At 45.6% G+C, this 25,491-nt stretch overlaps 1 protein-coding gene across 2 annotated transcripts in view; it reads right to left on the reverse strand.

The window, feature by feature from the left end:
- The window catches only part of MATN2 (matrilin 2), an 84,789-nt gene that overhangs the window by 1,943 nt on the left and 57,355 nt on the right, over positions 1 to 25,491 (reverse strand). For both annotated transcript variants that reach the window (XM_018556166.1, XM_018556167.1), the window contains 8 exons: positions 24,875 to 24,997; positions 23,594 to 23,716; positions 19,100 to 19,222; positions 13,365 to 13,778; positions 8,074 to 8,226; positions 5,668 to 5,709; positions 3,588 to 3,671; positions 630 to 716 (listed from right to left, as the gene is read on the reverse strand). In XM_018556166.1, the coding sequence (XP_018411668.1) occupies positions 630 to 716; positions 3,588 to 3,671; positions 5,668 to 5,709; positions 8,074 to 8,226; positions 13,365 to 13,778; positions 19,100 to 19,222; positions 23,594 to 23,716; positions 24,875 to 24,997 (1,149 nt within the window). The remainder of the gene's footprint in view (positions 1 to 629; positions 717 to 3,587; positions 3,672 to 5,667; positions 5,710 to 8,073; positions 8,227 to 13,364; positions 13,779 to 19,099; positions 19,223 to 23,593; positions 23,717 to 24,874; positions 24,998 to 25,491) is intronic.

The raw sequence follows: 25,491 nt of genomic DNA on the forward strand, positions 1-25,491 counted from the left end.
GAACGGGGCCTTAGTAGCATCCAACTGTACAGTTGAAAAAGAACTGGATATCTATTCAGGGAAACAGCTCTGGAGATCATTTTTACTTTATACCAAAATCACTTGTACTCGATTGCTGTTTTGCAGTAACACGCGCATGAGCGTAACGCATTACATGAATTAGCCCAAGATAGTGCCTTAGTGCATTGGGGTGACATTCATGTTGGCTGGCACCCCAACACTCTAAGGCCTGGTTCACACCTGGGCGTTTTACAGTGTGTTCCTACGCGCTGTAAAACGCTCAACATGTGAAAACCAATAATTTCCTATGGGTATGGTTCCCACCTGGGCGTATTTCAGCGCATAGGGACGCGCTGTAAAATGCCCTACGCCCAAAGCCCGGATAGCCCTCTAAGGCAATGCAGCTCTGACTCTGACACACATGCATTGCAGCGCACCACGATTGCATGAAAATGCACTACTGTGTACTGCGTTGGAAAAAATGCTGCATAGTCCTTTTTTTTTTTACAGTTCTTTCCTGTGCATTGGCAGCCCATTTAAAATAAATGGGCTTCCTTAACGCAAGGCCTCAACCCAACGCACAGCAATGGACGAGCATGAATGGGCACTTTATCTGCATGAAAGGATATATTGATGACTTAGCCGCTTGATTTCCTCATTTGCGTTGTTCTGAGACTCCAGTATATTCTTACACTGGCACTGCTCCTCGGATATATCTGGGGTGAATAAAAAGATAAAAGACAGCACACATGCATTTCAATTCATCAACATGACATCTGCAAAATGTAGGTGACCATCAAGGGCCCCTGTGCCAGAACAATTGAGGGCCCCTATTCAATCACATGCCCAAGTGCAAACACTAATTCAGGATAGATAGATAGATAGGAATAGATCGATAGAGAGGAATAGATCGATAGGAATAGATAGATAGGTAGGTAGATAGATAGAAGATGATAGATAGATAGATAGATAGAGTTGCTGGACATCACTTCAAACCAGAAGCACAGTCAGGCCATAATGGACCCCGGACACGTAGAGTGCATAAATCTATTCCTTTTTAAATTTCTCTCCATATTTTACATACAGACCAATACCGCCAGCAAAAGTGATGGTTACAGGGGTGGAGGGAAATCTGCTGCTGCAACTGCTGAAAAGAGTTAACTGGAGTTAGGATTCAATGGAGGGAATTTATCAAAACTGGAGCAGACAGAATCTGGAGCAGTTGCCCTTAGCAACCAATCAGCTTCTCTCTTCAGTTTGTTCAGTTAAGGTTTGAACATGAAAAGGTGGATGCTGATTGGTTGCCATGGGCAACTGCTCGAGCTTCTGTCTGCTCCAGTTTTGATGAATTCCCCTCAATGTGTTTGCTCCAAGACTACCCTTTCCACAGAACGAGAGTGCTGCTCCGTGATTTCACTGCAGAATGAAGAGTGTTGTCACCCTGTTACAGGAAGTGAAAAATAATGGATCCACTGGCAAAAAAACTATGTTAGGGGGGACTCAGAAAAACAAAACCTGCAATGCTAATACTACTGACAGAATACGTCATATACTGTGTGTCATTTTTTATGTTGCCAATAGCTCCCCTTTCAAATTCCAGAGGGCCCCATTGCAGCTGTACAGACTGCACAAAGGATGTGTCTGGACCTGACAATCAGGACTCCCAGTGCAAAGAGCAATGATGTTTGGAGTTTAGTATAGATTACTAACAGAAGAATTTGATTGGGCGCTGTTAGGTATTCCTCTTTACTTTTGGAAAGGCCAATGCCCATAGTGGTACATACACAGATATGTGCAGTATTAGTACAGGCATCTCTGGAGGTAGGGCCGCTATGATGAAGGTGGTTTTCCGTTATATACATTTGTACCATTTAGGATGACGGCCATGTCTAGACATCACACTCCATGTGACCAAACTAGCAGCCGTCACACTTTACTTTTTAAAGGAAATCTGTCAAAAGAAAATAATATGTGATCTGCCATCGCTGATTTCTTTCTGGAAAGGATAGCTGGCTGGCCATATAATACTTCACTTCAATACTTTCTGGGCCATTAAACCTGAAAGGGACACAGCAAAGAAAGTCAGACTGAAGTCAGAACCAGTTCACAATGTTGTTCAAGTTCACTGTTGCCAGAGAATGTGCAAAAAAAAACAAGCCCAGCCAGACAACTAGCACCTTCAACATTATTACAGGATCAGTGCTGTGTAGACGCAGGTCGTCACTTCCACATTCTGGAACATAAGATAGCGGTATCACTTTGCTTGTAATAATCGATAGTCCTGTCTAGACGCAGGCTGTCACTTCCACATTGTGAGATATGAGACAGCAATATCCCATTGCTTGGCTTGTGGACATCTCTTCTATCATAGATGCTTCTACCTGCCTGCCAGCCAGTACATTGGGCAGCTCACACACAGCTCAGTGTATCATCTCGGCAAGATTCTGTGCGGTGACAAAGTCACTTCTGTGTGCATGGGGCGGGGGGGGAGTAGTTATGTCGTCCAGACTCAGTCAATCAAGATGGCTGCAGTTTCCACACCGGAAAGAAGACCGGGTGAAGAAGAAAGCGACAGCGATGAAGGGCAGTATGGACATCCCACTGCTGGAGGGGATCCCTTTGCTAGGTAAGTGTGCCATCATGTGTATATCTGCAGTGCATCCCTATGGCAAAAAGCTCCTGGGGGTCCCAAATCTCTCATTTGCTCTGGGGGTATAGTTCACCTTAAGGGGACACAAATCCACCCATCAGACCTCTATATGATATAATCCTGATTTCCCACAACCTTTTAGTAGATTACCGTAGGACCCCCATCCTATTGTTACTTAGGCTGCATTCACATGCTGTGTTCTGGGATACCTACGACAAGAACCTACATCCCAGGTGTTCCCATTCAGATGTGGCTGCTGTACCCATTCAAGTTAGTAGCCTCACTGTAAGGGTGAAGAAAACATTTGCCTGGGGTTCTGCTTTAAAGCAGAACTATGGTCTAACTATAAAATCACATATGTGATGTAGGCTGCCCATACCAGTATGACTGGGCTTTCTGTTTTTCTAAGAATGCCCTGGAATATTTTGTAAATACCCATTGATCCTGCCAGTAAAATGATTGGGGAGGCACCTACTTAGGGTGACAACACTCCTCCTTATGCAGTGAAATCACTGCAGTGTTGTCACCCTTAATGCTGCTTAGATATAGTCCTATCAGTGAATAGCTGTATCTAAACCCCTTTACATTGATCGGTAATCCCCTTTACATTGATAGCACATTGCTTTATCTGCAGGAGATTACAGAAATGTTGAGCAGTCCTTCCCGCCCCCTCCAGAACTGTCCAGAACGGTGCAGGAGAAATCCGGCTTCCCAGCTACATTTACCATGAAATAGGGGGGTACATGACATTTCTTTTAGACCATTTAACATACCAACTTACATTACAAATGACATTTTATCAGCCTGGAAGGAAAAATCTAGAGGCTTCAGGTGGAATTGAATATCATGTGCACCTGGGAGTCCGTGCGAAGCTTCCTTCACCATATGGCATATTGATATATGAAATACAGAAATGGACAATCATGAGGAATCTCACCTTCTGCTTGTGTAGTGAATTTGATGGCGGACATGGAGCAGGAGACTGTGATTTCACCATTCTCTTTAAACTCAGACGTCAATTCTGAAAGACAGAAATGTTTCAATGGTACGACATCTGACAATAATGATTGCTACAGCTATGCTTCTCCTCCAAATAGAACAAACGGGTCAGCAGAAGAATAATCGGTTAGGGATCATCCCGAAAACAGCGCATTGTCAGTAAGTACATTCTGGGGTTGATTAAGGCCCGGTTCACACCTGCGGTCGAACGCTCTGCAAAACGCTCAAACGCCGAAATCCCATTATTTCCTATGGGTATGGTTCACACCTGGGCGTATTACAGGCCGTATAAACGGGCTACAAAACGCCCTACGCCCAAAGAGGTACAGGAGCTTCTTTGGGGAGTTTTTGTTGCGCGTTTCCATTGGGATACAGCCAAGTAGCCCTCGGAAACGCGCGTATGTCGCGCGTTTTTTACCGCGAATCGCTGTAAAAATGCACGTCACGAAATGCACGACAAACGCGCATATTTGATACACCTAGGTGTGAACCCAGCCTTAAGGAGTAGAGAATGTTCACTTTCAAAGTGATTTTTCTGTTATCTTAGTGAATGAGGGGAAGCAAAGTGAGAATTCTGTTGGGAAAGAATATTTCATTATGTGCACAGAGAATGAAAGTGTATTCCAATTGGAGGCGGCCCAGGAGACAACGTGGGTATTGCAGCGAGAACTGCGCTTTTTATTTTTAAAAACTCTGTGCAAGCTATTTTTTTATAAGAACAAATCTGGAGTCCTTATTTAAAGGTACAAATACTTTACCTCCCCAGTCCCCCTTGCTCTCCACTACCCAAAAATACAACTAAGTGTTGTCTAATTCAAACTAACATACTGAGCCCTCCAATAGTTATATGTAGACTGGGACAGGCTCCCATCAGCCTGCAGCTTACCCAATAGTTCCAGGTCTATACCACGGCAGGGGCCAGGATCTTTGTGAGGGGTCAGTTGCTCACGTACCCACAGCCAAGCAGTGTCTCCGTGTCCCAAAAAATATGGGCTCTTCAACATGGCCCAGATCTGGATCACATAGTCACCAGGCCTGTGGGACCTGGAAGGAGCCATTTCCAGCCAAGAGGTAATGGAGGACACTGTTGGGCAGGGAGCAGCAAGGCAGGAGGGTTACCTAAACTTACTCCATGATTTAGGTCCTCTTTAAAGGTATCATTGGCCCTTAGAGAATGGTTGAACGTGGAGTCTAGATCTGCTTGCTGGGAAGGGTCATTTTTCTGGGTAAAAACATAAGTGCAAAGTGTAACTGAAGACACTACGGATCAGCTCCAATCATTGGAACCTCTGTGGACCAGTTGTTGTTTATGAAGCAGGTGAATATACACCACAAACAACACATTTTTATGGAGAGTGCCTCTGCGAATCAGACAGTAACGCCAGATCAACTACTTTTGAAATATATTTGAACCTAAAAAAAAAAACAAGTTTGGGACTTCTTTGCTTTGTCTCTCTGTAAGCTCAGAGCAATCTCTGCAATGTGTATGAGAGGTGGTAGAGTCATAATATACCTGGTGATCGTGTCATTCCCCTTAGTACAAAACGCATTCCTCTTTGGTAATGACCACACTAGGCACAGAAGCACATCCGTCCTACTGTGGTTAGTTTGCATCACTTTGGCTGACTTCAGGATGCTGCGCCTAAAACAGAGCCACCATGCCCCCTCCCCCCTCCTTCCCCATCCAGCCCTCCATTGTTAGACTTGACAGCCAAGCAGTCTCCAACTCCAGCCCTCCGAGAAGAGGTGACCAATCAGTCACATGACCACAGACAATGGGATAAAACAGGTATTTGCAGTGTTTTGATTGCTCTAAATAGTGCGATATTCTTAGGGGTGGTACCAGATGTTTGTGTTTATTTCATTCACATACACTGTAACATGCAATGATTTCTATCACTAATAAAATGAGGGGTCACGTTCCAGTATAGTCCCATCACCTTACAGGTCAGTGTCCTGTCATTCTAGGAGGTGGGGGGTTTATATACACTTTAAATATAACAGAGCACAGCGCTCACCTTCATTAGATATTTCAGTATTTGCCTTCCAGTTGGTCCAGCCTGAAAAGAAATGAGTGTTAGTCACTTTGTATCTGCAAGCATTAAATGACTTCTCGTATTCTGGTCCATGTTCTGGCAATTGGCCACTAGATGGCTCACCGTGAAGGGAAGGTTCTGTCTGATGCCTATGTGACTCATTGTATGACATCTTCTGATCTGCCATCTTAAAGGGAACCTGTCAGATTAGATCAAAGGTAGGCAACAGTGGCCCTCCAGCTGTGCTTTAACTAGAAATCCCAACATGCCTGTCTCTGTAAGTCATGCCTGTAACTGCCAGTCTTGCAATGCCTCATGGGACTTGTAGCTCCAAAACAGCTGGAGGGCCGGACTTGCCTAGTCCTGGACTAGACAGATGATTGCTGTCTTTAAAGCCCGCCTCCAGGCACACATTTGATATGGTAGGGAAGTATTAGAACCTGGTTCAGAAATGTATTGCTGTCTGTATACTATGAAAGAGATTTCGTCTCACTTCCTGTCTCAGGAATAGGAAGTGAGGGGAAATCTAACCAGGCAGAGACACCTTTTAGTAGAGTTGGGAAGGGCTAGAACCTCTGTGATATTTATTTTATTGTTCTGTCCCTTTGATCCCGGTCCTCTGATTTCTTGTATCACAGGGATAATAAATGTATTTATTTATTACAGGTATTTATATAGCGCCGACAATTTACGCAGTGCACATTCACATCAGTCCCTGCCCTCAAGGAGCTTAAAATCTAAGGTCCCTATCTAGCATAGATACTTGCCGGGCCAATTTAGAGGAGAGCCAATTAACCTTCCAGCATGTATTTGGAGTGTGGGAGGAAGCAGGATACCCGGAGGAAACCCACGCAAGAACAGGGAGAACATGCAAACTCCTTGCAGATGACCAGGATTGGAACCAGGGACCCCCAGTGCCACAAGGCAGAAGCGGTAACCACTACACCACTGTGCTATGAAGGGAAATCTCCCCAGAAGAGTAACAAAGACTTATAAACCTGTCAGAGGATTCAGAAACATTTGGGCCGGAGTTTAGATTTCTGGAGAGCAAGCTGCGTGGCTCTCCTCCTCGTCCAGGCTTTCCTACCTAGTGAGTGACTTACTTGGAACAAGCATGCTGCCAGTGAACTCCCATCCTCCATATTTGTTACAGGTCAGTGATCTACTTGGAATTAAAGCCCAAGAGCTTGCACTTTAAGAAACAAATCAGCAACCGCATCGCCATATTTTTACCCATACAGCTCCCCAGTGAGTTTAAACGCCATAACTTTGTTATGATCCATAATAATAATCTGATGCATGATGCACTGTATAGAATTGGGAATGATCAATACTTTAGTGAAAATAAGCTTAAGAAGGAGCACTCGGAGCAAAGATTGTTCACCTCGGGTGAATGGTAAAAACTCTGTATTTAACCCCTGTCACTGTATATTGAAAACCCAAGAATATAGTATAATCAGTATCTAGACTGGTTACAGTCCAGGTATCTCTAAATTGAATAGCGACATTTTAGAGGGCGCTACATAAATGTCATATATTGCAACTTATCAGTCCTTAGACGTGGTGGCTGCATTACTGTTCTAAGGTTTTTCCCCATTATTTCCACCTGGTGATCCTGCCAGTAACACACTTCCTGTTCTAGGGTGTCAACATTCACAGCACAATTGCCACCCTAGGAGAAAAATATGTTAGGACTACAGAACACCTCTCCTCATCTCTATAACATGGTGGGGAGATGTTCTCAAGTTCTAACATTGTTTGAGATAAAATTGCAGAGTGCACAGGACAGTGCTGGATTTCTGTCAGGATCAACAGCTTTATTGGTATATTTAACAGGCCAAAAGCTAGCAAATAGGAGAAGTCCATTGTTAGGGTTTATCTACACTGTGCAGAGTGACTGGTCTGGTCTCCGCCCCTTCTGCAGTTTTGTGAAGGCAGCCTGTAGTGGGCAGGGCCTGCTGGGCTCCTCCCACAGCTATGCTCCCTGCACAGGCCATTTGCAGCACAGTGATGACATTTGGTGCACATAAGGTGGATCTATATGCTATGGAAGAAAATATGTAAAGTTTTTGTGGCTGGAGTTCCGCTTTAATTCCTCATTTTGAGTAGGATCAACTAATGCAAACCTGGGAATGGTGGTTGATGGATGAGCCCGCCCAAAACAGATTACCCATTTAATAAGAGACATCAATGAATGTGATCACCTGATGGCTTTGGGTTACGTTCTGCCTGCCCTGATGAAGATGTCACATACCTCACTGTCATTACATAACACAAAACAGACAAGAAGCTGCTGGAGGTCCATCAAAGTCTCATCAATGTTATGGTCCTGACAGGTCCATGGGGGTGGGTTCTACAATCCCCACCATCTATAATGTATGGCAGTACCTTCGCAGATGCTGGACTTCAACTTCTCAGTGATATATCCCATGGAGCTGAAGTCATCAGCGTGAATCACATGCTTCTCATGTGGAGCTGAAGCGATTTCTCGTAACTCCTCATCAATGGCCTTGCCCACACCGACAGCGTAGATGGTGACGCCTGAGAAGGAGACAAAAAGAATACCGCATAATGACATCATGGCCATTAAATCCACAACAACCTCTGAGTGACCTGTGCTGGCCACCCATGAGAGGAGCCAATGGTCTGCTGTGCAATCTAGGATGACAGAACCTTTCCACTGTGATCAATGCAGCTACAAGGGGACACGATGTGGAGGGAAGGCCGGCTACAATATTAGCCATTCCAGGACAGCAGCCCAATACCCTTACAGTCATATTAAAGTCAAAATGTTTTTAAGCTTTTTCAGATGCTGATGAAATCACTTACAATGGATGCTGCTCCTTGATGTATAAAGTTTTCATTTCCTGCTGGTCATGATACCCTGTTTTAGGGCGGCTCCTTTCCCTTGCAGGGTCCTATGGAGCCATCCTTGTGGGCATCTCCGCAAACACACAATGATTTCAAAAGATGTCACCAGCACACCATTGGTTAAGTGAAATGAGTCCATTTATTGACAAACCAATGCCATCCAAATGCAAGCGCTTTCGGGGGCCGCACAGGGTCCCCTTCATCAGGCTCGTCATTCTCAGCCTGTGCGGCCCCCGAAGGGCTTGCATTTGGATGGCATAGTTCATGGTGCCGTCTGTGGTCACTGCGAGCACCCACCTGGACTCCACAGATTACCAACATTATCGGGTAAGGAGTGCAGCAAGATACATCTAGATATTGACAGACACACAGACACAGCAAGGCAAGACACTCCCCAGCTCCCAGCTCCTCCTTCCTCCATTCTCCAAGGAAGTAGATGGACAGCTGCTGCAGGCTGCTCTGTCCATCGTGATCTTGTACTGGACAGGAAGTTCAGGCAAGCTGAGCCGAGTGACTTGGAGCCAGCTGTTCTGAAACATGATGGCTGTAAGTGCTTGGGCACAAAGTAAAAATAATATTTTGCAGGGTAATGAATCTGATCTGGAGAAGGAGGAGTGAGGCAATGTGAAGCTGGGAGCACACACACAGGGGTGACAGAAGGAGGAGTGAGGCAATGTGAAGCTGGGAGCACACACACAGAGGTGACAGAAGGAGGAGTGAGGCAATGTGAAGCTGCAATGTGAAGCTGGGAGCACACACACAGGGGTGACAGAAGGAGGAGTGAGGCAATGTGAAGCTGGGAGCACACACACAGGGGTGACAGAAGGAGGAGTGAGGCAATGTGAAGCTGGGAGCACACACACAGGGGTGACAGAAGGAGGAGTGAGGCAATGTGAAGCTGGGAGCACACACACCGTGAGAAGAAGCAGACAATGATGCCTCAGACAGCTGCACCAGCGCTAAGGGGGCGACTTTAAACGGGTGGATGGAAGAAGTTGTATGCATCAAGAGACATCATATAAGGGAAGTCATTACACCAGCATTGGGGAGGTGAAAAAACGTAAACTTAAAACCCCGTTCACACCTTCGAGTTCCATGAACGTGCACAAAATTCCTGCACTGATGCGCATTCATGGAACACGTCAAAAATGCAATACGCTTCAGGTGCCATTACTTGTTAACATCACCCAAATACGGCTGGGAAAAAGCTTGCTGAGTGTTAGATACTTTTCTTTGCCTTGCTGCACTCCTTACCGAAAGTCCCTTGTAATGGGGGAGGGGTTCTCGCCGTGACTGTGGATGGCGCCGCAAATATCAGCGAAATGTCACCAGCACACCAGATCCTTTTAGGATAGCACAATGTTCGTTTATTTGAAGTTCCTTGTCATGTAAAATGTTTATATGACAAGGAACTTCAAATAAATGAGCGTTAAGCTGCCCATACACCTTGCGACAAAACTTTTTGTCCGATGATCGAACCGTCATACAATTTCTGTACGGCGGCCCCATCCTGCCCCAATTATCGCAAGGTCCAATCAGCTGTAGTTAAAAAAAATCACCTGGACGAATTGCAGTAATGGACCGCACTTATTTTCGTTCGCGCATGAGCAGTGTAAATCGTACGAATTTTGACGTACGGAAACGCCACCAAGCTTGCGAAAATCGTACGATCGTCCAAAGTTTTCTAACCTGCTGGATAGTCAAAAGTCGTACGATTGTACAGTATTTGCGGTTGTACTCCGCCCATCAACCTTACGAATATCGGACGAAAGCGCGACCGCATACAAAAAACAGCCGATAATTGTAAGGCGTATGGGCACCTTTAGACACAAACGCGTGGTGAAAAAAAAAACATTCTGCTATGTAACCTACTGTTCTGTTTTTGTGTGCGGCACCCGCTGAAATCAATAGGCGACGTGTGATAGAACATACACAAACGCGACGCGTGTTCCCGTTACACGGAGGTGTGAATGGAGCTTTTAATGTCACTTTAAAGGTGCATGCCCTGAATCCTCTCTCCACTACCTGATGAATCACTGACACGGACCAAACGTGTCTCCATTAGCTGGATGAGCGTTATGACGCACCCATGATATATAGATGACCACTACAGGGAAATATGACTTATTGGTACATAGAATACAATTCAAATATGGAACAGCATTGGGGTGTCACATCAATACTACAATGATAACCTAAAAAATGTGTCCCCCGAGAAGACACCCGAGTTTTCCTTCAACAGATATATGTTCACACTTCCTACCGCCTGTCACAAAATATATTTTGCTTTATGACCTCGAGTTCACTTTCCCGGAGCAGCCGAGTGAGATGATGAACACTATCATTTTCCATCTCAGGCAGCAGGCAGTGAGGCGAGACCGTACTGTAAGTCGTCATTAATCTACCATTGCCCTTCTGGAAGCAATCCTTATTGAAAGAGCTCGGCTGTCACCTTACAGGATCCTCCGGAGTTCTGCGCTTTGCCTTGAAGTAGGATTGGAGGTCAGACTTTTCAGAGGTCACATATCCTTGTTCCAGGTCAGTAACTCAGACTGTCAGCATGGTAGCCCTGGAGCCTGCACCCCTTATAAACAAGTCAGCACTGACAGCTCCCATTTGTCTATCCTCATTGCATTCCTGTGAATAGCACTGTAGATAGGACTATGGAGGGACCATGCTGTCCTCTTGGCACACTGGACTGGAAAGTAATATTGAATCCAGGAGCCAGCCGGATATTTTCTAGGAGCCAGCAGGACATTCTCTAGGAGCCAGCAGGTCATTCTCTAGGAGCCAGCAGGTCATTCTCTAGGAGTCAGCAGGTCATTCTCTAGGAGCCAGCAGGTCATTCTCTAGGAGTCAGCAGGACATTTTCTAGGAGCCAGCAGGTCATTCTCTAGGAGCCAGCAGGTCATTCTCTAGGAGCCAGCAGGTCATTTTCTAGGAGCCAGCAGGTCATTCTCTAGGAGTCAGCAGGACATTTTCTAGGAGCCAGCAGGTCATTTTCTAGGAGCCAGCAGGACATTCTCTAGGAGCCAGCAGGTCATTCTCTAGGAGCCAGCAGGTAATTTTCTAGGAGCCAGCAGGTCATTCTCTAGGAGTCAGCAGGTCATTCTCTAGGAGCCAGCAGGTCATTCTCTAGGAGCCAGCAGGTAATTTTCTAGGAGCTACCAGGTTATTTTCTAGGAGCCAGCAGGTCATTTTCTAGGAGCCAGCAGGTCATTCTCTAGGAGTCAGCAGGTCATTTTCTAGGAGCCAGCAGGTAATTCTCTAGGAGCCAGCAGGCCATTCTCTAGGAGCCAGGTCATTTTCTAGGAGTCAGGTCATTTTCTAGGAGCCATCAGGTCATTCTCTAGGAGTCAGCAGGTCATTTTCTAGGAGCCAGCAGGTCATTCTCTAGGAGCCAGCAGGTAATTTTCTAGGAGCTACCAGGTCATTTTCTAGGAGCCAGCAGGTAATTTTCTAGGAGCTACCAGGTCATTTTCTAGGAGCCAGCAGGACATTTTCTAGGAGTCAGCAGGACATTTTCTAGGAGTCAGCAGGACATTTTCTAGGAGTCAGCAGGACATTTTCTAGGAGTCAGCAGGACATTTTCTAGGAGCCAGCAGGTCATTTTCTAGGAGCCAGCAGGTAATTTTCTAGGAGTCAGCTCCATTAACAACTAAAGAAAAACCTTGCAGAGTTAGGAGCCAATTGTAATTTTAAAGGATCATTAGCTAATCGGCTCCTGGGATTTGTCCAGCCCTGCACTAGAACTCCGTTACCTTTCCTTTTAAATGCAATGCATTTTGTTGAAGCAGTGGTAAGCTGGCCACACGTGACTAGATTTCTAAATCAACTGGTTCCCCTATGCAAGCTAAACAGTGTAGATGGAGGAATCACCACCTGCTGGCTGTTGTATTCAGATAGCCACGACACCCTAGCTGTCTGCATACCCGATCAGTGATGGTTTTAGTAACTGTTCAGCCGACTTCTTTCCACAAAATTCTATTTCAAATTCGAAGGAGCCGGGTGAACGGTTACTACAACCTAGCAGATGCCATCACTGATTGGGACAGCTGTGGGTGTCGCGGCTATCTGAATACAACAGCCAGGAGGTGGCGATTTCTTAATGCACGCTGTTTAGCATGATGCAGACAGGACCACCGATGGCTCAAATATTGCCCAATTTAGCAGAAATCAGCCAACATTTGAGCCGTGTATTCATTCATTTTGCTATTTGGGGCAGCAAGCTGTTTTTTTTTTACCACTGAACTGCGATATCTACCAATCAGATAAGCAACTATGGCCACCTCCTGACAGAGAAAGAGGAGATAGGGGTACTGTATCTGAGTTACAGATAGCCTTGTGACTCCCCTAAACATGCCCTATTACCCATGCTTCCTTCAGTTCAGACTCCACTAATAACCAGAGAAGGCAAAAATAAAACTAAATGGGGGAATGTATCAAAACTGGAGGAGACAGAATCTGGAGCAGTTGCCCATAGAAACCAATCATCTTCTCTCTTCAGTTTGTTCAATTAACTTTTAAAATGAAATAGAGAAGCCGATTGGTTGCCACAGGCAACTGCTCCAGATTTTGTCTGCTCCAGTTTCGATAAATTCCCCTCTATGTGTTATAAATGATAAATATTGTACATTGGTACCTGCTCCCCCTTCCTATCGTGCTGCCCCGGACGGTGGCCCATTAGTGCCTTACAGTACATTCAGCCCTGTCTGTAGCTGCATCAGCAAAAGATACATCAAAATAAATCAAAAAATGAAATCATGTCAATGGAAACATTGTCCTTGATGACAGAAAAGCTATATTACCGCTCTTTTTGGCTCTGCTTGCCCAGTCTGTGACTTCATCTTGTGCTCGGCCATCGGTAAACACAATAGCCACCCTGGGGACACCCATGGAGCGTCGCCTGGCACCTTGAACCTCCGAGAAGCTTTTCTCATACATGAGTTTCAGGGCCAGTCCCGTCATGGAGCCTCGGCCCATATATTTCACCTGGGAGACGGCTTTCTTCATCTCTTTGGCCGAGCTGTACTGGGCCATGGTGAACTCTGTGCGGACATGAGTGGAATATTGTACTAAACCCACACGGGCAGCTTTCTGTGAGACTTCCAGAGAGTCTATAATCCCAATTACAAACTGCTTTACAATTTCAAAATTGTCTTCGCCAAGACTCTTCGATCCGTCGATGACAAACACTAAGTCCACGGGTCCTTCTCCACACCCTGGAAGAATCGGTAGAAAGAGGCAAAATTAGTGGTCTGCTTTTGCAGAGGCAACATTAGTGGTCTGCTTACATCGTATTATATTGTATTGTATTTGCTTTAACTTTTTTAACCATGGGTGGGCAACCTTGGCACTCCAGCTGTGCCGAAACTACAAATGCCAGCATGCATCTGCCACTAGGAGTCATGCCTGTGGCTGCTAGGGTCTTGCAATGCTTCATGGGACTTGTAGTTCCACTGCAGCTGGAGTGAGGAGGTTGCCCACCCCTGATCTAAGTTTTGCAGCTATGGTTTGAATAGTAAGTGCAATACCATCACCTTCCGCTAGAGTGTGCTGCTGAGACACATATCAAGCCAGAGTTCCTTTACTGAGCAGCTCAACTCACACAATGTCCTAGTGAAAGATCTATGCAAATTTTGTTGAAGCAAAAGAAAACCAACGTGCCCCTTGCCTCCATTCTTGCCAAGGCCAGGATGACGTCAGCCCTGCTGCAGCAACCTCCTGGGATATCCATACTGCGGCGTCCATAAAGAAGCTGCAGGGGGGTATACCCAGCAATGCATCATCAGCTGCAAAAACCAGGAAGAGACAGCTGGCTCCTGATGTAAGGAACAAGATGGAGGCATGGGACCCAGCATGCGGCGGGTGGCAGATCACAGCAGGACAAGATTGGATTTGCTGGTCATGTGACTATGGTGATCGAGCGTAACCCACTGAGAAAAGTAACAGGGGGTTGAAAGCAAAATTACTAATGTCCCCCTGTGATCCAAAACTCAGTATATAGTGGGCTACCGCCTGCCACTGTGTATGCTGTGTAGCACAGAGCTGTGCTGCAACCAGAAAAGATCCCGCTACCTGATTGATAGCTGACTCTGCCTCTCTAGAGCCTTGGTTCTCAACTGGTTGGTCGTGAACCAATAGTGGGTCGCGACCCCATGTTCAGTGGGTCGCCACATGCCTTCCACTCAGAGCCGGATTTGGTCTCCCTGCTGCCCCAAGGCCAGGTTCTGCGATGCGCCCCCCTCCCGTTGCTTATTATTGTTTATTTTTTATAATTATTTTCTTATTTTTTAATAATTTTTTTCTCATTATTTTTTACTTTTTAATCACCTTTTAATTTTTTTATTTCATTATTTCATATAATTTTTTTTAAAAATCATTTTTTTCCCACCTAACTTTATTGCTATCACACAGGAGAAAACAATCCCCTGTGTGATAGCAATTGGAGGTGACAGATTCTCTTTATTGACCCTGTGAACGCCAATACAGGAGTTCTAGCACAGTACTCTCCCCTCTCACAGTCTACAGTCTACACGGAGCGGCAGTGTTACAGTGCAAAGCAGGACTGAATGTAGAGAGGGCAACTTCCCCACAAGGACACCGCTGCCGCCCCTCTGTGCCCTGCCGCCCCTCTGCGACCTGCAGCCTCGGTGGCCTTGTGGGGAATCCGGGCCTGCTTCCACTTTTCTAGGTGAGAGACGCCTCAGCCTCCCCCTAGCACAGCACTGTCGGTTCTCCTGCCAAGCGGCCATTCAAGATATGCTGCCCGGCCTGAGCCTAAGGTGGGGTGGGCTGGAGCTATGGCTGCGAGGGAGCTCCATCCATACGAGAATTGCTTACAGCTCCCTCACAAGTCCTATAGAGGGGCCTGGACCAGAGTGACGTCACATTCTGACTCCCGGCACCTCTACCGGGAGAAGGAAAAACAGCACAAGGATCCAATCAGTTTCCCTGCAGTGCTCATGTGCTAACAAGGAACATACTGATAGAAGGAGAAAGCAGAGTGACAGAGAGGTGAGATCATCAGTCTGCTGCTTCTCCTTTATGTCCAGTCACAGGCGGGGGAGGGACAAGGCCTGTCCATTTTATTTCATTGCAGCAGAGAGAAATCAGGTCTGGCAGGGAAGGCATCATGGTTGTGTGGTGTTGCAGAGCTGTGTATATTGCAGAAGTGGATGGACAGAAATATAAAACGTTTGTAAGGTAAAAAAAGCTCCTAAATGTGGGTTTAATGTGTGTATGTAGCTGGCGGCCTGGAGTGCAGCTTTAACAATCTTGCTTGGATGGACAAAGGTAACAGAAGGGCTGATAGACACCTTTCTGGCAGAAAATGCTGCTCTAGGCTCTTTCTCTCTCTCTGCATAATCGTGATTCTCCCACTCAATGTGCAATAAACGCAGAAGACTGACGACATATAAAAGCCAAGGGGCCCCTCGAAAATTCATTGGGCTAGAGGTGACCAATGTATACTGATGCTGATAAAGCCGGCCATACACTGTTACCAAATCCAGCCAATCACAGTGTGCGGCTGTGCCGGCTCGACAACAGTTGATTGCTGAGTCAAGTTTTGTTGAAGGTGTCAGGCTGAAAATATCCGGCCAGTGACTGCAGTATTGTGATAGCGATGGGTGCCGGCTGTCAGAATACAGAGTTGGGGGTGGGGTAATGAACGGCAGAGCGGACAGCTGCAGCCAGGTAAGACATCCCCCGAAAATAAGACCTAGTGTCTTTTTTCGTGAAAAAAAAAAATAAGACACTGTCTTATTTTCGGGGAAACACGGTAGAAGATCTAGTAGTGTATGGCCAGCTTTCGCTATCTAGGTTTCAGTGACCTCTGACCACTGAAGGATTAAAGAAGAACTCCAAGAATTAAAAAAACTTACCCTTGCAGTGGGTCTACCTCGCAGCACTGCAAGGGTTAAGTGCTCTTTTTGTCTAGGGGGCTCCAATAAAAATGATATACTCACCTGATCTGCAGGGCCGGTTCACACCACAGAGAGTGCGTTCCAGAGCGTTTGGCCTCCGGAATGTACTGGAACGCAACCCAGCCAGCTTCCTGCACCCGCACCCCAATACGTGGCACATTAGTGCCTGCGTTCCAGTCCACTGCGGTCTTGCAAAAAGTGCGTGCGTGCCAAACGTTCTGGAACGCACTCTTTGTGGTCCCTGTAGCCTCTTTTCCCCTGGGCACCGGCAGGCTAAGGACCTCTGCAGGTCTATTGACTTGCATTAGACGTGAGGACGCTGAGGGATATGCCACAGCTGGAGGGGGATAGAGGTGAGCCAGAACAGGTGACCACTGGAGGCCAGGGGAGAAAAGGCTGTGGGGACGCGTCTAGCAGCCCAGCGGGACCGAGGATTAAGTGAGGATTTTGGTTTTATTTGAACCTCCTAGACCAGTGGTGGCGAACCTTGGCACTCCAGCTGTGCCAAAACTACAAATCCCAACATGCATCTGCCTCTGGGAGTTATATCTGTGGCTGTCAGAGCCTTGCAATGCCTCATGGGACTTGTAGTTCCAAAGCAGCTGGAGTGCCAAGGTTTGCCACCACTGTCCTAGACAAAAAGAGCACTTAACCCTTGCAGTAGCATCACTTCAAGGGTAAGGTGTTTCATTGTTCTTTAAGGGAAAAAAACAGAGAACCCAACCTGCTATGTGCTTGTGTCTGCAGATCTATTTTATTGCAATGTGTGAAACTTTGGATAAAAAATAGATGTGCCGCTCGGCAATGTAACAGATGCCGCAGCTCACACCATCACCCTGAATGAGGCGGCATTATCCGTCAGAGCGCCTGGAGTCACGTCCCAGCTGTGAGAGTGACACATCCAGCAAAGGTCTGGAAAAGGGTGAACTGTGCTGAGCGTCCCCGCTCCTTCCCCTCCACGGGCCAGACTCATCATGAATGATTCCTCCCTGCCCCCAATGTAATCACTTGCCAAGCTTCATTCAATCATATAGATTCCTGGGATCGCCGGAGCATTAAGCTGCACACAGGAACGGATTATGTTTCCAAAATTTCTCACCAACTGTTCCGCTCTGATTTGTATTCTTTGTGTCGGCTGGTTTGCCAGCGCAGACAAATCCTACTGTGCAATTCCTGGGCTTTAACTCCTTCTGTCCTCCATGTAGAAGGTCATATTAATGATGGGATTGCTGGATCTGGGACCCCCAGCCATTAGAGTACGTGGAAAGGTGATGTATATTAAAGGAGAACTCCCCTTTTCTCCAAAGTTGGGGGCTCAGGAAGACACAAGTGGACCGAGTACATACAATGAACCTTCAATGTCCCAACCTGCATTTATCGAAAAGAACCTCTTCTTAGCAACAGCACAGCAATCTCCTGCACGTCTTCAACTGTTGGAGAAATGCCTAAAGCCGGGGTAGGCAACCTTGGGACTCTAACTGTTATGGAACTACGAGTCCCATGATGCATTGCAAGTCACGACTGCAATTCTCAGAGACAAAGCCATTGTGGGATTTGTAGTTTCACCACAGCTGGGGTGCCGAGGTTGCCTACCCCTGACCTATGGTTTGGCAGAGGTATGACAAAAACTGCTATGTCAAAGAGGAAGTTGCCCACGGGTCTTGGACTAGAAAGAACGGTCACACCAACTGGGGCCATGGCTGGGGGAGGGGCGGACGGGACAGAGCCTGTTCTTGTTTTATTATTACAGGTATTTATATAGCACTGGCAATTTACACAAGTGATATGTCGCACCTTCTCAATAAATAAGTCTTTTTACGCTTATACTGGAGTGCCGGTGTCCCTGCTTCTACCCCCTATGAAAAGTCGGGCACTCGGTCACAGACCGAGAGCCCGACAGTATCAGGAGAGAGGAAGGGACCCGGTGGCATACCTCATCCCACCGGGTGAACGTTCCCTCCTCTCTCTGCAGGCGTCCATCACCAGGATGGCCGCCGGCAGGCGTCAATGTGATATGTGGCACCTTCTCAATAAATAAGTCTTTTTACGCTTATACTGGAGTGCCGGAGTCCCTGCTTCTACTGTTGTATGACGGTTGCCATCCGTCGATCACCGCAGCACCCGTCTGATTTCCTTTGGAGACAAGCGGTCAGGAGTGCGATGGATCTAGTTTTTCATAGGGGCGACACCAAAATAACTGTCAGTCATTTTGGTGTCACCCCTCCAATGGTGGCACTGGGGTGTGGGCCGCACCCCCCCGCCTTCCAGCATGTCTTTGGAGTGTGGGAAGAAACCGGATTACCTGGAGGAAACCCACACAAGCACAGGGAGAACATGCAAACTCCTTGCAGATAGTGACCTGACCGGGATTCGAACCGGGGACGCCAACTGCAATCCACAACATAGAGCGTGCTCAGTGAGAGAACAATGTAGCTATATTGTCACGGACCATGCACATGGATGATTATATGAACTCATAAAATGGACAAATAAAGGTGGAGAGAAAACACATCTGTATTCTTCTTCAGTCCATAACCCAACTACAATATCTGTATGACCACAGCCAGCTTTATCAGTAACACGTACATCAAAACTTCCACATTTTCCGTACTCACTTCGACATCGTTTTCCATCTTCTGCTAATTGGTATCCTTCAAAGCATTTGCACATATAGGAATTCTCATTGTTGACGCACAGATGCTCACAGCCATGTTCAGAGGTTTTGCAGGGGTCTTTACCTGTGGGGGACAGAGAGCATGTACTGCATGATCCATTGTAAACTGTCTAACTTTTTCCATGTTCTAAAGTTCGAATTCGAACCGAACAGGGGGGTGTTCGCTTCATCACTAGTCAGTACCTGTGGGGGATAGAGAGCATGTACTGCGTGATCCATTGTAAAATATTACCAACAATCATAGGCGTGCTCAGCCTACTGCATTAGGGTGTGCAAACAAACACACACTTATACAGTATATATATACAAAATATATATAATACATACTGTACATATACAGACCCGAGGCATCCCGGATTTACATATTTTCAACTGTCCCTAACCTCTTCCAGCAGGGGTGCAGTAATGAAGCAGGGAGTCTGGCAGGTAGTCATGTGACCACCCACTTGGCTTCCTGATTGGATCGGAAGCCTGGGAAGCTTCACTGAGGACTGCTATGTGAGGAATGTAAGTGGCAAGTGCTTCTACGCTCTGTATCGCTGAGCCAGTCACAGTGAGATCTTTGTGATCTCTCCATCGGCTCAGTGACTAAAAATATGGTGCTTAATATTGCGGTTTCGGTGTTGCGCTCTGATTGATTAGAGTGTGCCCAGGCACACCCAGCACACCCCATGCACACGCCTATGCCAACAACATATGGAATCAACTTTTTGTGTAACATGAGCTGCACTTACCGACCTTATTATGATGGCAACTCCTTGGTGTGCATACTGGTCCTACAGCTTCAATGCTAAGCGAGTCTCTGGTTTGAAGAAGTATGCAGCCACCTAAAGCTGGCCATACACTGATTGAATTTCAGCCAAGTCAATATGACCATTGTGCGACCCCCTTGCGACCCCCCACTCCTTGATTTTTTAAATGACTTTTGTCAAAAAAGCTGGGCCGAATATCATCGGTTAAGCAATCAGCTGCAATCACTGTGCAGGTATTCTGAGAGCAGCACACCCACTGCTATCGGAATACTATAGCCCGGCAAGGGGATTTCTCCGCCCATGCTGTTTAGTGTAGAGGTGCCCATACACTGCTCGATTCTTGTACGAGAATCGCGGGAAATCCCGCGATCGTACGAGAATCGAGCAGTGTGAACGAAGACGTGCGACCGTTTCTACTGTACCGTCGCACGTCTTTTGTCTAAGGAGCACGCTAGAAAACCAGCCGAGAATCGTACGATTTTCGGCTGGTTTGAACGGTGCTCGGGAGACAAATGCCGAACGGGCCGGTGTGCGCACGCTGCCCGTTCAGAATTGCGGTCTTCGGAAGCCCGCCCCTCAGGGGGGTGGGCTTGCGATGATCGAGAGTACGATCTGACTGTCCAAGATGGGCAGATCGTACGTTTTTTTAATTACTTTACAATCATCGCAAGACTAAGGTCTTGCGATGGTTGTAAAGTGTATGGGCACCTTAAGTGGGGGATTCAAGGCCATACAAATGACTAATGTATGGCCAGCCTAGAGCTCCTGGCTAGCATGCTTGTTGCTAATTTGGTCATTTACTAAGTTGTGAAGCTGTAGGATCAGCATTACGGCCAGTCCACCAGCATTTGTATTAGAAGATGGCTTGTGGTGATTGACAATTTCTCTCATGAATGGTAAATATGAAAGATCCAGAAAGGATAATCTACTGACAATAGAGCTGATTACCATATGTTATTGCCAATTATTCTTTTTTATATTACATTTCCATCATCCCCCTCAACCAACCCGGAACTAACATATTAGACTGCCTGAAAGAGCCTGAAGTGCCTCCTGAAATGAAACTGAGAAGTGGACCAGCAGTTATTGATGAAAACTAAAATCTGCTATTTGCAGATGGAATGGTGTCTTATCTCATGCTCCAGGGATGTCAAGTCAGGCTTAAAGTAGTAGTAAACTCTCAAACTTTTCCCAATACTGAATCCAAATCAAACAAATATACGTCGCCCAGCAAAGTATTTCTTTACATTTTCGCCCAAACACTTATAGTCATCATGTTTCCAAACAGCTCCAACTCTCTCAGCTCCAATACCCTGAACTTCCTGTCCAGTACTAGATCATAAGGGACAGAGCACAATCTCCAGCAGCATTCAATCTACTAGTCTAAAGAAGGGAGGGGAAAGCAAGGAACAAGAGGAAGGAGGAGGGGAAGCAGGGAGAGGTATGCCTTGCTGTAACCATGTGTCTGTGAAGAGCTTACTAGCACACACAAGGTAGCTCCATAGGACATTGCAGGATATCCTATTGCTCAGGGGACAAGCCGATTCTGCAGGAAACTAACATTTTTACACATGGAGGAGCAGCATCTCAGTACATAAAAGGGATTTTTTCAAGTGAGCTTTGATTGTATTATGAAAAACAACTCTAGTCTGATGTTATAACAGGATAGGATATGCTGGAACTTTAAGTCCGAATTAGGCGCCAACCAAAGCAAACTAAACATCTATTTTTGTGCAGTTCTTTATGCCGTTATGAGAATTTGACATCCACACAGCCGAGATCTGCTTCTTTCTAATTTAGAAGAAATGAGGCAAAGATGGAGGAATGTGCAGCCCCACAGCACAGCGGAGGGTAGAAAAATGTCCCTTCTAGTTTCCCAATGCGGAATATGTCAGCATTTGTAAACAACCAAAATGACATTAAACTGGCATCAGGTCTCTGTAGAGGACCGTGCATGGCTGTATAGGACACAGCTATCTATAAAGTGTGGAACGTGTGCTGTCATTTCCCAATGGGGTCCATCAGACAGGGGAGTACGTATTCACACCTTTCTGCTACATAGCAATTACAACAGAACCACAAGTCAATGTAACACTTCCATTAAGTATAAACTTTCTTTTCTCTAAACTACATGATCATCTGTAATTGGGAATTTAATTCCAATTATCCTCTGCACACCAGCTGACATTTTTAATTTATACTGACAGAGGAGGAGCCTTGCCTGCTGAATTGGGGAAGAAGAGGAACAGCATTTCTGCAATCTTTTCTATGTTTTATAAGGTATACCACACATCAGAGGTCATGCAGAGCTCAGACAGATTGATCTCCTGCGTTGCTCTGAGTTTGGCATCACTTGGCAGAGCCCCACTCAGCAGCTTTGGAATTCTGTAAGAATTAAATGGCACCACTGACCCAGGTAGCTTAGTTATACTGATCATGGAAGTAAGAAGGTACTTTATCATTGACAGCCAATGTAAGGGAAATCTTCTCTACTGACCACCAATGTAGGGGGGGCACATCTATAATGAGAAATAATGTAAGAGGGCATTTTTCCATTGACCACCAATTTAAGGTCACACTTCTCTATAAGGAAACCATCAATGTAAGGGGGGTCTCGCTACTGATGACCAATGTAAGGAAGCAGTTATCCAATGATCACCAATGTAAGGGTGCACGTCTCTTCTGACCACCAATATAAGGGAAAAAATAAAGCACGGATGCACCGCTGTATCAGCAGAAAAATTGCACTTTCGGCATTATGCCAAAAGTGCCATTTTTGGCCAATATGTTTTGGCGGCCAATATATGGTGCAGCCCTAATATTTACAGCAATACAGAATGGCAAAGGCTATAGAGAACTACACATCCCAGCAATACTTTATATAACAATAGCATTTCTGTATAAAGTACTGCTGAGATTTGTAGTCCTCAGCAGGCGATTGGTTGTGTAAGTCGTACAGCAATCGCCTGCTGTTAAAAGCGCACTGGATAACGATCCGGCGGCCGGCAACTTGCTGGGCCCCCCGAGAGCCTGAGGCCCCGGGCGCCCGCACCGCCTGCACCGGCGGTAGTTCCGCCACTGTAAGGGGGTGCTGCTCTATAAAAACCATCAATTTAAGGGGCACATCTCCACTGACCACCAATGTAAGGGGCATTTGTCCCCTGACCACCAATGCAATTGGGAACCTCTACACTGACCACAAATATAAGGGAGAACTTCTCTATAAAAAAAAACACCAATGTAAGGGGGCACGTCTCTCCTGATGACCAATGTAAGAGGGCAGTTCTCCACTGATGACCAATGTAAGGGGGCATTTCTCCACTGACGACCAATGTAAGGGAGCAGTTCTCCACTGGCGACCAATGTAAGGGGGCAGTTCTCCACTGACGACCAATGTAAGGGGGCACTTTTGCACTGACCGCCAATGTAAAGGCACTTCTCTACTTACCACTGATGTAAGGGGGCACTTTTCCACTAACCACCAGTGTAAGGGGGAACTTCTCCACTGACCCCATATGCACTGGACTGCCTTAACGCAAGGTGCATCAATGAAGAATAAAGATGAAGAGAAAACACAGATTGTTTTTGTTATTTAGCTTATAACCCAATACTCTCAATATTCAGGTGGCCACAGACATCTTTACACACACCAAAATCAAAATTCCTGCATTTTCCGTACTCACTTCGACATCGTTTTCCATCTTCTGCTAATTGGTATCCTTCAAAGCATTTGCACATATAGGAATTCTCATTGTTGACGCACAGATGCTCACAGCCATGTTCAGAGGTTTTGCAGGGGTCTTTACCTGTGGGGGACAGAGAGCATGTACTGCATGATCCATTGTAAACTGTCTAACTTTTTCCATGTTCTAAAGTTCGAATTCAAACCGAACAGGGGGGTGTTCGCTTCATCACTAGTCAGCAGTTAATATTTCATATCTAGAACTCATTTAAATTCATTCTTCAACATACATTTCCTCTCAGTTGTGATTCACCCATTCTTGATATATATATATGACTATTCTTTTATTTTCTAATACAACCTTCATCCAAGGACCAGAAGTCTCAGGACTAAGCAATATATTTGTAATACTTGTAATATTCATTTATACAAATATATTATTGTTTTAATTTTTCATGCTATCATGTTTTACCTCTTGTTAAGGTTTTTACATTTCCTTCATTATGCTAGATTTTCTTTTTCTATACATCCAATCTCTTCATTGTTTTATTGTTGCAAACATCCCCCAGTGCACTTGTGTTGTTGCTTATAACAACAATGTACATTGTGGTGCAATGCACTGAAAAAAAAGCAATATGTCAGTTTTTTGGGAGGATGTGGAAGCCCGTGAAAAATTATTGGGCTGCCTTAATGCAATGCACATGAATGCATAAAATACCATATATTAGCAGGTGTGCTGTAACACGCCACAACTCCCTGAAGCGGTGTGAAGGGGGCCTTTCATTTATTTCAGCCCTCTCCATGACCTTCTGAAGCAACTGATCATCTGTTTTTCCATGTTTTACCATTCTCTGCCAAATATCGGGTTAAAGCAGAACTCCGGGCAAGGGTTAAGATTTGATTTACCTAGAGTCCTGCTTTAAGAAATGTAAATGCACACAAATGCTGCATGTCCTAATTTGTAAAAATGCGCTAAACAGCATTGCATAGATGTGAGCTAGACGCACAGTACTAAATGAATCATTCAATAAATAAATAAAGTACATAAAATGCATTTTTAAGGGGAATGCAGTATGACTTTCATTTTAGGTTTTACTAGCCCTGAAGCTGGAAATGACGGTTGTGACAGCTCTGTTTGCTACATATATATGAAATAAAGTTCCCCCCATCGCTGTGAAAAGCATATGCCGGAACAATTGCTGACATATCTGGGCGGACATCGCACATCCTATCACATTATGCAATGATCTTTCTATGTATGTATAGCATGAAAGTCACTCACTTTGACATGTCTTCTTATCACTGCGGAGAAAATATCCCTCGAAGCACTGGCACGTGAAGGAACCATCAGCATTCACACACAAATGCTCGCAGCCATGTTCATTCAGTGAGCAGTGATCAACAGCTGAAATACAAAGTATTTTTATTACAGTGTACATACACTATATCAAACTAAGCTGCATTCTGATGACCTGGATCAGCCAAGAGAGTAGCTGAGCTCATACAAGGCAAATGATATAAAGAAAGAAATCTGGCCAAGACATTTAGAATTGAACTGATTGATGATGAAAGTCATAGCGACCAAAAGCACCATGACAGCTCAATAAATGTTTTGTTTCGACCAACTAAATTACAATGAAGAATTTGTTTTAAAAATTTTGACCAATTTCATCCAAAAGTAATATTTCTCTTTTAGTTTGGTTTAATCGACTGATAGCATCATAGATCGGTGGTGCCATTTCCTACAGTAGTTTGTATGAAGCAGAACTCAAGCTGGACTGTGTACTGTGAGCCCAGCCTACGTGATGAGATGATGCACCCCCAGGGGGTATGTCCACAACAGGATGACTTATATGAAATGGGCGGCACAAGATTTCCTAATATGGGGGGGGGGGGGGG

Source organism: Nanorana parkeri, unplaced genomic scaffold (assembly GCF_000935625.1).
Source record: "Nanorana parkeri isolate BGI_ZX_2015 unplaced genomic scaffold, ASM93562v1 scaffold226, whole genome shotgun sequence".
NCBI lineage: Eukaryota > Metazoa > Chordata > Amphibia > Anura > Dicroglossidae > Nanorana > Nanorana parkeri.